This window comes from Colius striatus, chromosome 1 (genome assembly GCF_028858725.1).
Source record: "Colius striatus isolate bColStr4 chromosome 1, bColStr4.1.hap1, whole genome shotgun sequence".
NCBI classification, from domain to species: domain Eukaryota; kingdom Metazoa; phylum Chordata; class Aves; order Coliiformes; family Coliidae; genus Colius; species Colius striatus.
In genome coordinates, this window is record NC_084759.1 from 125,203,810 (window position 1) to 125,218,870 (window position 15,061).

At 39.2% G+C, this 15,061-nt stretch overlaps 1 protein-coding gene across 1 annotated transcript in view; it reads right to left on the reverse strand.

Moving 5' to 3' along the window:
* Positions 1 to 15,061, reverse strand: part of LOC104560455 (ephrin type-B receptor 5) — a 70,215-nt gene that overhangs the window by 14,757 nt on the left and 40,397 nt on the right. The window contains exons 5-6 of the mRNA XM_061988783.1: positions 8,171 to 8,326; positions 5,718 to 6,056 (exon numbers count right to left, since the gene is read on the reverse strand). Of these exons, the coding sequence (XP_061844767.1) occupies positions 5,718 to 6,056; positions 8,171 to 8,326 (495 nt within the window). The remainder of the gene's footprint in view (positions 1 to 5,717; positions 6,057 to 8,170; positions 8,327 to 15,061) is intronic.

The window sequence follows — 15,061 nt, forward strand, 5'->3', positions numbered from 1 at the left end:
AGCACTGGAGGGTTACACAGAGGGCTTGTGGAGTCTCCAGCTTGGAGAAATTAAAAAGTGGTCTGGACCATTGGGTAACCTGCTCAAGGTCATCTTGTTTAAACAGGGGATTGGACAAGATGCCCTCCAGAGCTGTCTTGCAGGCTTAACCATTTTCTGAATCTGACCAGACAGCTGAATCACTCACTCAGTAGTAGTGGCTAGACATCCATGGACTATAGCAGGAGTTCAGACAACGGGCTCCCTAGTCATCACTTAATTTGGATTCAAACTAAACCCTGCCAGGGCCTATGTGTTTTTTCTAGTTATGTGTTTTCCTCCCCTTGCATCTCAGCCCATAAGTTTCTGAAAACATTCAGTGTCTCTCATTATACCTCACATGATTTGATCAACCTCAACTATGCCTCTCATGTTCTCTACTACGCCCCTATATTCTCTAATACTAGCCGCAAATGTACCACTCTAACATTTTTGTTTCCACTTTGTTACCTCTTCAAGTATCCCATTATCCTCATATTCTAAGCAAATGGCATGATGACCCTAGCTGTGTTCCATACATCTTCCCACATGTCATGTTCAAGGAAGATCAGTCTGAATACTGCATGGAAATTCCCCTCTTTATATGTTTAATATTTTACCTTTAGTTTGAAATTGTCCTATGGCTCTTCCACAGGATTCAGTTTAGTTCTGACTCATATTCTCTAAATACCTGAAAATCATTTGAAAGTATCTTGGGTTGTCTTCTGTCATATCCTTGTACTTTACTTCCTGTGGATGAAGAGTGCTTTAGAAAGGCAAATTAGTTGTTTTCACTTCCTTTACCTCTATTATTACCACCTTTTTGTATATGTGTTCCACTTATGCCTAATGAACAGGAAAAAATCCTTTATGCCACAAGGTGCCACGTTTTACCATGCATCTGCTATTTCTAGTTGCTATAAAATTTCTGTCATCATTTAAACCGTTGCTGAAACCTGAAATATGAAAACAAGGACATTAATTCTCCACTCACGTTGCAGAGGTAGGAAATACTAAAAAATGAAGCTTTTTATAAAGTTACAGTCGTAACTGGGCAAATCTGCTGAAGATGGCAAAGCTGCCAAATGTCACTAAAGTTTTTTAATTAAACCTTATGAGTATTTTAGTTCTTCATATGTACAAATAAAGCAATACAGTCATATTCTTATGGATCCTTGGGGAGTGCTCAGAGTGGGCAATTAGATTGTAAATCAATGGCTTTTTGCTTTGAAAGTTCATTTGGAGGATGACGAAAACAGAGCCACACTACACTTGCTTTACCTACTGGTTTTAGCACTGCAAAACATAGTAGTATGTAGCTTTTGATGAGTCTCTTTTTATTCTTTTCCTGATTTGTTTAAGAAAAACCTTTGCCTGTGTCCCTGCTCTCACCAACTAAACCTACTGGACTCTTGTTTCTCTTTAAAAAAGCAAACATCTCCAAGCAACTCATCCATACCCCTTCATAATCTCATAATCATACTTCACATTTAATTCTTTTCCTCTCTCACACCATTTCACCTGAAAATCTTCTGTCAAGTCTTCTTAAATTTCCTGGCACTATTCATAATTGTCCTTGTCTCCATTCAGCCTCTTACATAAGCCTTTCAGACTGTCTAGCTTTCATTTCTGCAGTTTTACAGATTTTTGGTACTGCCAGGTCCTGCTGCTCTGAATTCAACTGATATATATAAAAGGGTGTTACATATCTTTTTATAGGTATAAGGCAAGCTGGTCACATAACCTTTATCCTCACATATCTCCTAATGCTCTCATAATGTCTGGATTCAGTTAAAAAAAATCGACTTGCTTTTAAAAGTGTGAACAGATTTGCTCCAACATTTAAGTCTCTGCTGTCTTTAGTGTCTTCCTCTTCTTTCTAGGAACGTAACAACTGCCTGAATGAATAAGTTCAGTAGTGTGTCTCTGGCAACAGACATTACTACATGCTTCAGTGGAAGGTAATGGGGAAAAAATGGTCAGGTAGTTACAGCTGTGCACAAAGGTTGTTTTTTCACAATCCTTTGATGAATACACAACTTCTACCTTGAAACATGAGAAGATATATTTGTTTACTCTGATAAGTAAACTAGAAGATGTTAAAATAACCATTAAAATTGTAGTCAGTATTTTGGGGTTTTTTTTTTAATATTAGGCTTGGATTTGAAATTTTTTGTTTTCTTTGTGTCCGATTCCCCTCTGTGAAGAAGCATACCTGCACTGCAATTACATAATAGCCTTTTCTTATGCATCTCATGCTATCTGGACCAGTCTCTCAACACCCTTCTATACATGCTGACATTTCTTTAGGTATTCACCCTCACCCTGACCACTTCAAATCTGAGTTGAAAGTAATTGCCTTCTGTCTTGTCTCATCTCTGGACAGTTTTTCCTTCTGATAATGTGCACATTATATTTGCATGCCATATTATTATTATCCAAACAGGTTTTATTATTACTATTCAAACAGGTTTCAGATGCTTTTTGCTATAGAAGATCAAGTCTTACTATAATAAAGGAAGTTTTTCAGTGCTGGCCCTTTTTATTCTGTCTTCAAACACATGGTCACTGAAGAGGAGGAACATCATAATCAGGCTACCATAGAAAAATATGAATGTGTAACCAGATGATCCTATTATACTTTGAAATAGGACTAGCAGACACTTAGGAGCAAGCAAACTCTTAGATAAACAGTGTTTCAGAGACATAGATGAAAAGCAAACAGGTATCAGAGGAAAAAGAAAAGTAGAACTGTTCTAGCACAGAATATTGCCAAAGATACCTCTAATAAAGGGGCAGAGGGTGGGAAGGAGGACTTTTTGGATCAACAACTGGAAGATGCAAGAGAACTCTGATTGATCTATGAGTAAGCAGAATATTCAGAAACTGACAGGGCTGAAGGGTCTTTCTTTGGTCACCTTTAATTCAGTTGAGAGAAAATTTTTGCTACAGCATTTATTCTGAAATAATATCTTTCTCCAGTTTGTCTTTTTTATATCTTTCATGCCATCCAGTCACCTTGTCTCTTTCAGAACATAAGATCTTCAAATGTCAATCTCTGCTTGTATAATAATAAAAATGGTAGTAATAATAATAGCAGTTATAATAACACAACAACAACATTGAGCCATGCTAAGCCATGCTGAAGTGAAAAGCTGCAGAAGGGAGGACGTATGGATGAGACAGGCCACGTGATGGAATAAGGGCCTTGCTAGTATGAGCTGTCACTATGAATCTAGGGCAGCTCATCTCAAGAATGATCATGAGGAAGAGCAAGGAAAAAAGAAAAAAAACAAACACAAAAGGAAGCCATTCAGTACACACTGCTGTTTAAGAAAGTTGGCCTCCCTTGAAACTGCTTCAGCAGTCCAGAGAAGCACCTTTAGAGAGAGACAATCAGCATACCCAGAGACACCAAGAGACACCTGGAGTAGAAGTGGTCAGAAAAGCCAAACAGAAGCAAAGGAAGAGGACAGATTTGGTGATTCCAAACAGAAGGACGTAGCTACTCCACTAAATTACCTCAAATGTAGATGAAGACAGCTGAGATAAGAAGCATGAAGAAAGAGAATTCTTTAGGACATTAATAGAACATCCACCTGTGTCCAGCCAGACGAACTGCCTGGAATTACCCAACAAATTACCCAGCCATATCTTTTACTGTAAACAAAAACTCATATAAACAAAAAAATCACCCACTTGCAGGAAACCTCTTAAGGGAACCCGGTTTCCATACTCTGCTACTCAATGTCTGTCAGGTAACATTTTGAAAGGAAGAAACAGATGTTGCCAAAGCCATTTTCTGTCACTCAGCTCAAATTGTTCCCCTTCTTTTTCCTCCTCCTAATTTTACTCATTAAATCATCTTAACAAACTGTGGACAATTCCTCTCCATAGTAACTTATATATGCTTGTAAAAAACATATGGCCAGTCTCTTATTGACGACATTTAGCCCATATGCATGTGGCTTTTTCCAGCCTCAGACTTTGTATATTATATTTACAGAAAATCAGAATTTGCTTGCTGTCATTCTCCATTTTCCTCCATGTGTCTCCTGTATGCTATTTATCAATCTGACCTACTCTTCAGTTCTTAAATCTCTGCCCTTCCATTGACCGTACAAGCCATTAGTGTTCTAGCTTAGTCATCCCTGCAGTTTAGTTTCTAGTTATAAGGATCGCAATATCTTTGATACAACTGTACAACACCTGTTAATATTTCTGCGATGTAAAAGAGAAAAAAAGAAAATTTGTTTCCTATTTACCAAGATGATTGTGAGAATGGAACATCTTTCTTCTGAGGAAAGGCTGTGGGACCTGAGGCTGTTTAGCCTAGAAAACAGAAGACTAAAGGGGGACCTCATTAAGACTTAGAAGTATTTAAAAGATGTATGTTAAGAGGACAGGGTGGCACTTTCTTTTGTTGTCTCCAGTGACGGAACAAGGGGTAATGGATATCAGCTTGAACACAAAATGTTCCACTGAAACATAAGGAAAAATTTCTTTCCTCTGAGGATGAGGGAGCCCTGGCACAGGCTGCCCAGGGAGGGTGTGGAGTCTCCTTCTCTGGAGGTTTTCAAAACCCAGATGGACACATTTTTGTGTGACCTAATCTAGGTAGACATGCTTTAGCAGAGAAGTTGGACTGGATGATCTCTAGAGGTCCTTTCTAAACCCTACTATTCTATGATCCTATGATTTTATGACAGGAGAATAATATTCCAAGGGCAGTTATCAGAATAGCAAGGTTAAAACAGTGAGAACAAGATAGAAGAAAATACACAACATGCAGAAGAATCCAGAAAATTTCAGTAAAATAGGAATGGTTATTCTGCTTCTGAATCCTTTGTCAAAATTCCATTTAACACCTCTCCAGGAATTGTAAGAACTGTAGTTTTCAAATTCTTTTATGATCTATGGGACTGCATCATATTAACAAACACCATGAGTAAATCGTTGCATACATTCTTTACACCTACACAGCATATAGCATCTATCTGTATCTTTAACTGTATCTTCATATTTAGACAATGTCTATCTCCCTCTCTATTTTCCACTTCCTTACTTAGATAAGCAGCAAGGCAAAGGTAAGGGCAGATATGATGAAACAAGACTACTTTTTAAAGTGCATTATAGTATGAACTGAAACAAGGAGAATGGAAGGTGGTATACAGGAACAAGAAATGATGGAAAAACAGCATCTCAAAACATAGACAAAAAAGAAAAGTGAACATGTAAAAAAATATAAAAAGACTGATTGAAGTATAAAATGAAATGGAGAACAGTTGGTGAAAAATAAATGACGTCTAAGAGCTGCTGTGGCAAGCTGATGCTACAAAATCCCCTCAAACTGTGACAATGTCCACTGTTTTGCACAATGGAGCAATATACTTTGACCCACAAAACTACATCTCCCATTGCTATCTTTTCCAAGGTGGCTTCTACCCTAGTAATTCTCCTTCATATACAACATCAGCTGCCAAACTCAGTTTTTCTGCCAAGAGGCAAGAAAGAAAATCCCATTCAGGGAAATCAGGAATGAGAGGGACAGGAGTGAAATCATGGAGCTACCAGTGCATAGTAAAAAAGGGTACAACACACAAGTAAGAATACAAAGCTTTGGGATTCAAAATATAATAACAAATCAAATGAGAGACAGAACTGTAAATTTTGGGACTGAGATGCAGAGGTCTCCTCACCTGACTGGCTGGTGCTAACATTGATGGTGGCATAGTGTGGTGCTTCTGAACTCAATTCAGTCACCAAGTTGACGGCCTGGATCTCAAAGGTGTACTGCACATGGGCCAAAAGGTTGGAGACTTGCACGCGACTTTCTGTCAGACCCACTTGGCGTGGTTCAAATTGGACGCTGTCCCCACAGCGTACACACGGCCCCGAGGATCCCGCTGGGCAGACTTTGCAGATGACATTGAAGAAAATATCCTTGCGGCCACCCAGGTCCTTTGGGAGGCGCCAGGTTAGCAGCACGTTGGGGCCAACAATTTCATAGCTAAGGTCACGAGGAGCAGAGGGGATACCTAGAAGACAGAACGAAAGATCAAAATCCCATGAAAGAATGGGGGAAGGGAGAAGGTAAAGCAGGGAGAAAAGAACATAACAAGTTACTTTTTCTTGTGGTTCTTAGTCTTCTCTACTCACTTCTCTGAACAAGGCTAAGAAAAAGATAGTCTTTGATACATCAAAAGTACACTTACATACACAAAGTAGCAATCATACAATAGTATTTTAGAGAAACAATATTAACAAGAAGGGTCTATGTTTCAAGGGTGTGACTTCTCCATAAAAGAATAGTCAGCGTTCAGGGAAATTCTAAGCTTTAGAAAATTTAAATTTTTGCACAAGCTTAATGAAGATTTGTCTCTACTGAGACCTAATATCTCTGAACCTTCTCAGACTTCAGTTAGCCTATTCCATCTATTGCAGAAACTGAACACCAGTACCCCTATGATTATTCCTGCTGCCAACGATATTTCTGACCAGCAGTGGCAGTAAACTCTGACAGCTGAAAAATTGCCCATTCTGTGTATTCAACATCTCTCCCACTGGCACAGAGACAGAGGAAGAAAATAATGGGTGAGAAGATGGCATGATGATAAGAATGGGACAAGACACTGGAGCTAGAAAGTGAAAAGCTCAGACAGGTGAAAATAAGTAGCAGTGTTACACTGCTAAACCTAGACACAGACATAAAGCAAGATTGGAAGGGCAGGGACAGAGAGGCTGAGATCAGGAATAGGAAGAGGCAATGGAAACATGATTTACAGGACATTTCCCACTCAAAGACTGTAACGAAATCCAAGAATTCTCATTCTCATCATTCTTCAAGAAATATCAAGAAATGAAGAAATATCAAATATGTCAAGGAATACTATGGGCAAAGTATTTTCTCTGTCTAATGCTGGTCAACATAAAGGATGACACCTTCTATTAGTACAGGTGGATGAGGTCTTTGTGGGGGAATCTCTCTGAGCATTTTAGTATTTCTAATAGCTATATTTCCCTGGAGGCTTACAATTCCAGTGTTGTTAAAAAAGATTATCCTGCAAAATTGCACACAGAAGACTGTTAAAAAAATGTACCACTGACAAGATGAAGCATTTGTACATCAGGAAATGTCAGAATTAAATTTTCTTTCATGATCTTAACTGGGCCGCTCAGCATTTGCATTGTGGTATTTAATGGCATGATCACATATTAGTCTTCTCCTGAGGATTCTTATCACAGTCAATGCAAAGGATAGACAACTGCTTAGGAAAAACAATCCCTGTGAAGTAAAGCTTGCCTGATGCTGCTGAAGATGTATTCTGTGTGCAGCATAGGAAGCAAAGGATTAAAAAAAAATACACGTTTCCCAATTTCTGAGTGTTTATCTTCAGAGCCATAAAATGTTTGCAAGATGCTTTAGGATGTTAATTTTTTTCCCTGTCACTTCCACAAAGTTCAAGGGTGATTTTAATATGTTATTTAAACTATATTAATCAGCTACTCACTAAGCTTATTTCATTTTATGCATCTAATTATTCCTTCCTGATCTATTAATATTCATAATCAATGACTGTGAAAAGTCAGAACTGATGAGAACCACAGACAGTCAATGAAAAAATGAGTTATTTTCCCATAAATAAAGTATGAGGAATTTGAAATCTGTGCAGTAAATATAGTCTTTACACTTTCAATGATCAAGGGAAGAAAATATTAGTTAACTGCTTCAATGAAAAATGTTTACCCCAGGTATGATATAAGTTTATAATTTCACAATAAATTAGCATATTATTTTCTCATTAAAAGCTGTACCTTATGCATACTTGCAATGGACTTATTTAAGGTTGCATGAGTCATCTATAATTTGAGATTTTTTATTTCTGAGCATCTAATACTACAACATCCCAATATTCTCAAAACATAGGTTTACCAACATATCAACATTATGAAAAGCATATTGGAACCCTTCTGCCTTCTCACCTACATTCAGTGAGAGGATATACCCTGTAGTCATCTGGTGGAGCTAAGGAAAGCTTTGGGCTGTTTCAGAAGTTGTGAGAAGAAGTCAGCTGCAACTCCCCTTAATCATTCAGGCACATTCTCTGTCATTAACTATCCTTGTTTTCAAACATTCTACTCAAGTACTTACCAGTGCAGGGAGCATCAGAATTGTCTGAAGCAGATCGATAGTAGCGGTTCTGACACACACATTCAGTGGAACCTGGCAGTAGAGTGTGGCTGTGGGCAGGGCATAGATGGCAGGGTTCATCTCCCACAGATACTTTAAAGGAACCAAGTGGACAGGCTAAGAAGAGGAAAATGAGAGACGTAAAAGCATGAAACTCATTAATTCAGATTTTGGGATCAATGCGATCTTATTTACATTTAACTTATGCTGCTGCTGTAGAGACAAGCTATTACACGGAGTAGCTACTACTGGTTTTCATGCTTTATGGGACATGCATTGTTAAAAGTTGCAATTTCAAAATAGTTTATTCTAAACAATGGGTGCTCAAATTGATTCACTGGCAGATGAAAGAGAACCAGTCCAGAGACAGCTTTGGCCATCTGAAATAACTATCTTCTTCTTACTCAGAAAGCTTTAGCATTGGAGAAGCCAAAAAGCATCGTCATATGAGCTGTCCAAAAATAGCTAAAAGACTTACAGCTATTATCCACATCTCCTTCTCACTCAACACAGCCATAAAAATGGAATTTTTTATGCTGACTTCAACAGTTTCATTGCTTAAAAGTAATAATGGATGGTTCATTATTCCATAAAAAACATATTTTATTCCATAAAAATGGGAATAAAATTAGGAGCAACAAAATTAGGAGCAGGTACTCAGACTGACAGTCATATTGTTTCCCTGTAGGTATGGAAACATTCCAAAAATGGATAAAAGCCTCTTAGTCAAATCTGCAAATGCTTTGTAGTGTGTCTATGCAAAAAGCTGAAACAAGGATGGAAATATATCGTACAGAGAAAGAAAGAGAAAAAATAATGAATTGCTAACAGTATAAGAGGGTGGCACGTTCCAGGTTTGGCAAAGATGATATGCTTGGATCTTACATTGATTGCTAGGATAAAGTGTATTGTCGTGGTTTAGGCCTATCAAGGGACAAAAGACCATGGTTATAGACTCAAGTACCAAAGACTTGAGAAGGAGGCTACTCAGTTTGGCGAAGAAAACACAAAATAATTTAATCCACCACCAATTAAAACATAACCATAAAACCCCAAAACATAATCAACATAAAATAACATGGAGTGGTACAATGATGAAGAGTACAACCAGTCCTTTAAGACCACCTTCTCCCTACCCCTTCCCTCTTCCTGGGCTCAGAGCCCTGACCCTGGTGTCTTTATCTCCTCCTCCACTGAACAGCCCACAGGGGCAGGGAATGGGGGTTTCAGTCAGTCTATGCCTGTCTCTCCTCAGGACAGGTGGGCTCAGCAGCCCTACATGGGCCATTCCAATGTGCATTCATCCCAAAGGCTGTAGCTCCTCTCTGCTTATTGTATGGGTCTGCTGTGTGGCCCGCAGGCTCTCCAGCACAGCCAGTGCCATGGTCGCCTCCTCACACAGTCTCTTGCCCATCCAGGCACACTCATACAGAGCTGCTGGCGGCTCTCAGGCCTGCCATTGCCCTCCATGGGTTGCAGGGATACAGTCTGTGTTCTCACCACAGGTTACAGAGGGGTCTCCAGTCCTGTGCTCCTCCTTCCTTCCTCCTTCTCCGACTATGAGGTCCGCGTTGTCGCCTCCATCTTGTATCACTCTTACATCTCCCAAGCACTTTAAATTCCCGTCCCTAAATATTGATGGCAGAGGTGCCAGATTGGCCCAGACAGGCCAGAGGTGGGTCTGAACTCAAGAGCCAGGGAAAGTCCAAAAACTCTTTACAAGGTCTTCACTGCAACACCCTCCCCCTGTTACCAAGCAAAACCAGCTCCTTCCTAAACCATGACACATATACAAATTTTATGTAAGTTTTATTTAACTTTTCTAAACCTGATTTTCTATAGAAATAGAAGTCTTTTAGATCTAATGGACTAAAAAGCTCAGGTGAAAGTTAATTTGTGGACTGACATTTGGTTAGTTAACTTCACAATAAAGAGCATTTACAGGGAAGAGAAAAATTCAGACACAATGCAGATGAACACTTCATGTCAAAAGACACAAGGGGCATACTCAAGAGAAGAACTTCCCTAGTTATGTATCATAAGCAAAACATTCCAAAGTTTTGTGGATAACAAAAAATTATATTAAAAAAGAAAAAAATTAGTAAGAGAAGAATATTATGTATTATTGTATATTATATTTATATTAAAAAAGAAAAATGAGTAAGATAAGAATATTGTATACAGGTGTTAATATGAATTTAGGGTATCTAATGAATGTTCTAAAATAAAGTAACACACCAGAAGCTACAGAATTAGCCCATCTGGTTATTACTTACAGTACTTACAGGCTTTTACCTCCAAACAACAAATATTTGGAAATGTTTCTAACCCACATGGGTGCTGAGTGACCATTGATGCATCTTTCTCGACAAATAACTTCAGAAAAACAAAGTAGCTTGCTTATCTAACCTTCATCTCACATATGTTCAATTGTCTTTGCTTTGTGTTTTCAAAACTCATTGCAGAGTACTTTGGGACTGCAGATATGTAAACCTTAACAAAGTTGAAAAGGTTATATTTGCAATCATAACAGCCAGTAACATCTGTGGAGTCTCGTCAGCTTTCCACCTTCTCTGTAAGAAGTCTTCTTGCCTGCAGACTAACCTCCATATACAATGTGATAAGAGTGGTAAGTCCAGGAACAGGTCCAGTAACTCTGAATGATAACTATTAGGAGAAGCCTGATTCTTCCCAACACTTAGAAAAGTGTATCACACATTCAGTGTGCGATACACTGCCACACGGAAAGGAAGCACAAAGAAGAGATTATAATTTTGCATATGATGAATCATGGTGAAAAAAGAGTAACTGCCTTTGCCTTCAGGCCTTAATCCGGCAGAAAAATCAAATTATTCTCATATGGAAAGATCCATCCCTATATTCCCAAGGACAAAAAATGAGAAAATTTTGCTCACTTTATCTGCTAATAGCTGCAGATGGAGAATATAATTTTCACATTTTCTGGCAAATGCACCTGTACTGAAACTATGAGTATTATGAATGGGAAGTGATCATCTAACTCATTGCACTGTCATTCAAACAAAATTTACCATCTCCAGGGATATTATTTTATTTATTTGACATTTGAGAATGCTGAATTGAGTATGAACATCTTTATTTCCTTAAAAGTAATTTAATCTCACTCTCTTTTTCTTGCTTCAAATCCCTTCTCAAACTTTTGTCAAGGCTCAGAAGTAATGGCATTTTCATTCCACTTGCCGAGGTAGACCCTGGAGAGCCTGACATCCAGTGGGACAATAACTTTGTTGTTAGTCACAATAGTTAAAATTAAGAGGTAATGACAATGCCTTCAGTCTATGTGATGCTAAAGGAAAATCTGTAGCATTTACTCTTGCAGTACAAAAAGATATTTACCCTACAAGGGTAGTGTTGAGAGAATTCAAGTAGATTAATCCGTAGTCCAATTGTAAATCATGGGCGAAGCTAGACAAAGCTGTGAATGAATAAGAATTTGTCTGTTCTTTAGTAAATAAAATTTATTTTAAAATAAACATGGTTGTGTTAAAAATAAGTATTTGTTTTTACATGGTGCTTTGAAGCCCACCAGAAACTTGTCTGTTGAGCCCAGGGGTGCAGGGATGAGATCTGCAGGGATAGCACACTGTTGATGCGTTAGATGAAGGTATTAAGCAGAAGTGAAATGTCATAGGTTTTATATAATAAAATGAACATGTCAGTAGCACCACCAAATCAGTAAAGAAAATCAGGTTATATAAGGCAGAGCAAGTTTATTGCTTAAAAGGCCATGGAAGATTTCATTAATGCTATGGATAGTCACTCCAAATCACTAGAAGCATTCAAGAGTTCCTTATAAAAACCAACCAACTAACCAACCAAAGCAGCAAGAATACAAACCTTTATTGTGTCTGCCAATATCTGGGCATGGTATCTGCCAATGGATAACAATGTTATCTACCCATAGTGCAGGTACAGTACAATACTGTAGAAGCAACACCTTGGAAAGGGAACTAGTAACAATACTAGAGATCAAATACTTATAGCTATTTTTTTATATTTGCCTCACAAAATAAATTTCTTCATCCATGCACCATGCTTATATATGCCAATATATGCTTGCACCATATGCAAAGGCAAGTTACCGCTATCTCCCCTAGCTCTGTGTGCTGTGCTTTTTATGCTGTCACACTTCGGTAGCTTCCTGCTATCTATTATATCTCTTAATTATTGGGGCAGCATGTACTCTTGAATGTAATACCAAAACTGTAAGTCAGTGAACGAAGAGATGTTTGTTTATGCTGAACAGGAATGTCAGCATGAAAACAGGTGCCTTTACAGGAAATTACAGGTTGAAATAAGAATGCTTCCATCAACTAAAGCAGCAGGCTACTGAGAAAAAGTTCCAATGCAAGAAGCAGACAAAAAAAATATAAAAGCCTAACCACATTTAAGAAGGAATCTGGACTTTTTTTGAAGTAATTTAGTGACACAGTTGCCATTGTGAGTAAAGCAACATACTTAATGTAAACATGCCTCCCCCTCCCAAAGTCTCCGGGCCCAATACTCCCTTGTCCTGTATTTAACATGAGTGTGAAGCAGCCATATAAGCTCATTTGTAAGCACTCTATCACAGCTGTTTCACCAATAAAACACATTTCAGTAATCTTTCTCTATCCTCACATGCTTCCTCCCCTTTGGGAGAAGTGGAATTTTTGCCATTGTGACTATCATGCTCCTCCTAAGCAACCCAAAGAAAGAGAGATACAGTGAGTTAAAGTCTCCATTTTACAAGATGACCGAAGTACAAAAAAACCCACTGATGGCTAATTCATTTTCTATGCAAAATCCCAACCCTAAAATGTTCAGTTACCACATCACAGAGAGAAAGGAGCTAAGAAGACTCCTTATAATAAAAAAAAAAAAAAATACAACAAAACAGACAAGAGAACAGACTAGTATAGCAGTACAATCCCCACGCAGAGCACAGTCAAGCACCATTCTCAGCAGACCATGAACATCTCTGGCAGGTGACACTCAGTCCATATTCCATGGAGATACCCATGACAGGCAGCTGAATCCGCTGCCCAGTCAATAAAATTGAGAGAACCTAATGAGTACTTTGTCTCATGTTAAAGCAAAGACCAAGGAGCAACTCAGTTGACCATACATTTGAGATGCCTCCAGTATCCATTCTCTCTGTCACCCAGTTGAAATACCAGTAGGTGCTGAGTCTTCTACTGTTCTTATGTCATATCTGCTAGCCCCGAGTAGAGAGATGTCTTAGTCAGACCAGAGTGTCTCAGATAGCCTTATATAATGTCAAAAACTGAACAGAGTTGAGAGAGGACAGCTGGAAGAAGCCTTACATTCAGAGGCACTCATCCTCAAGAACGACTTCAACCATCCCAATCTCTGCTGGAGGAACAACACAGCAAGGTATAAGCAATCTGGGAAGTTCCTGGAAAATGCTTCAATGCCTACTTCCTAACTCAAGCAACTGAGGGGGCAATGACAGAACGTGCCCTGCTGCACCCCATGGTCAAAACAAGGAAGGGCTCATTGGTGAGGTGAAGGCTGAGGGCAGCCTTGGTTGAGGTGGTGAAGTTTAAGATCCTGAGAAGAGTAAGCAGAGCAAAAAGCAAGCTTGCAATGCTGAACTTGAGAGCAGATATGACCCATTTGGTAATCTGCTTAGAGAAGTCCCATGGGATAAACCCTGGAGGAAACAGCGACCCTCAAAAAGCTAATCAATGTGCAAGGATTACCTCTTCCAGGTGCAGAAGCAGTCCATATTGACAAGGAAGAATTTGGGCAAAAATGACAGGAGGTCTGCCTGTTTGAACAAGAGGTCCCTAGCTAAACTCAAACATAAAAAGTAAGTATAAAGAAAGTAGAAAGAGGGACTGGTAACCTGCAAGCAACATAAAGTCACTGTCTAAGCATGCAGACACAGTTAGGAAAGCCAAAGCTTACCTGGAATCACATCTAGCAAGGGATGTAAAAAAGCAAGAAAGGCTTCTCTAAGTATGCACATGGCTAAAGGAAGATCAGAGAAAATGTGGCCCAGAGACCAGTGGAAACTCTGGATCAATGGGCTGAGGGCTGGATCAATGGGCCTAGGCCAATTGTATGAGGTTTAACAAGGCCAAATGCTAGGTTCTTCACTTGAGCCATAACAACTTCATACAATGCTACAGGCTTGGGGTAGAGTGGTTGGAAAGCTGCCTGTAGGAAAAGGACCTCGGGGGGTTGACTGACAGCTGGCTGAACATGAGCCAGCAGTGTGCCCAGGTGGCCAAGGGCATCCTGGCCTGCATCAGAAATAGTGTGACTAGCAGGACCAAGGAAGTGATTGTTCCCCTGCACTGGTGAGGCTGCACCTTGAACACTGTGCTCGGTTCAATACATTATCTGAAAGGGAGTTGTGGTAAGGCGCAAGTCAGTCTCTTCTTTCCAGTAATGAATGATAGGACACGAGGAAATGAGCTTAAGTTGCAGGGAAAGTTTAGATTGAAGATTAGGAAGAACTTTTTCACCAAAAGGGTTATTAAGAACTGGAACGGGGTACCCAGGGAGGTGGTAGAGTCACCATCCCTTGAAATATTTAAAAGATGCAGAGATGAGGTGCTGAGGGACATGGCTTAGTGATGGATTGGCAGTGTTAGGTTAGTGGTTGGACTTGATGATCTTAAAAGTCTTTTCCAACTGAAATGATTCTATTATTTTATTCTCTGGAGCCAGGAAGACCTTCCTCCTGGTAGAAGACCAGGTGAAATAGTATTTTTAGGCAAAATGGACCTAGATAATTTTATGGGCCCTGATGGGATGCACCTATGAGGCTGCTAGCTGTTATCATGTTGAGGTCACTCTTGA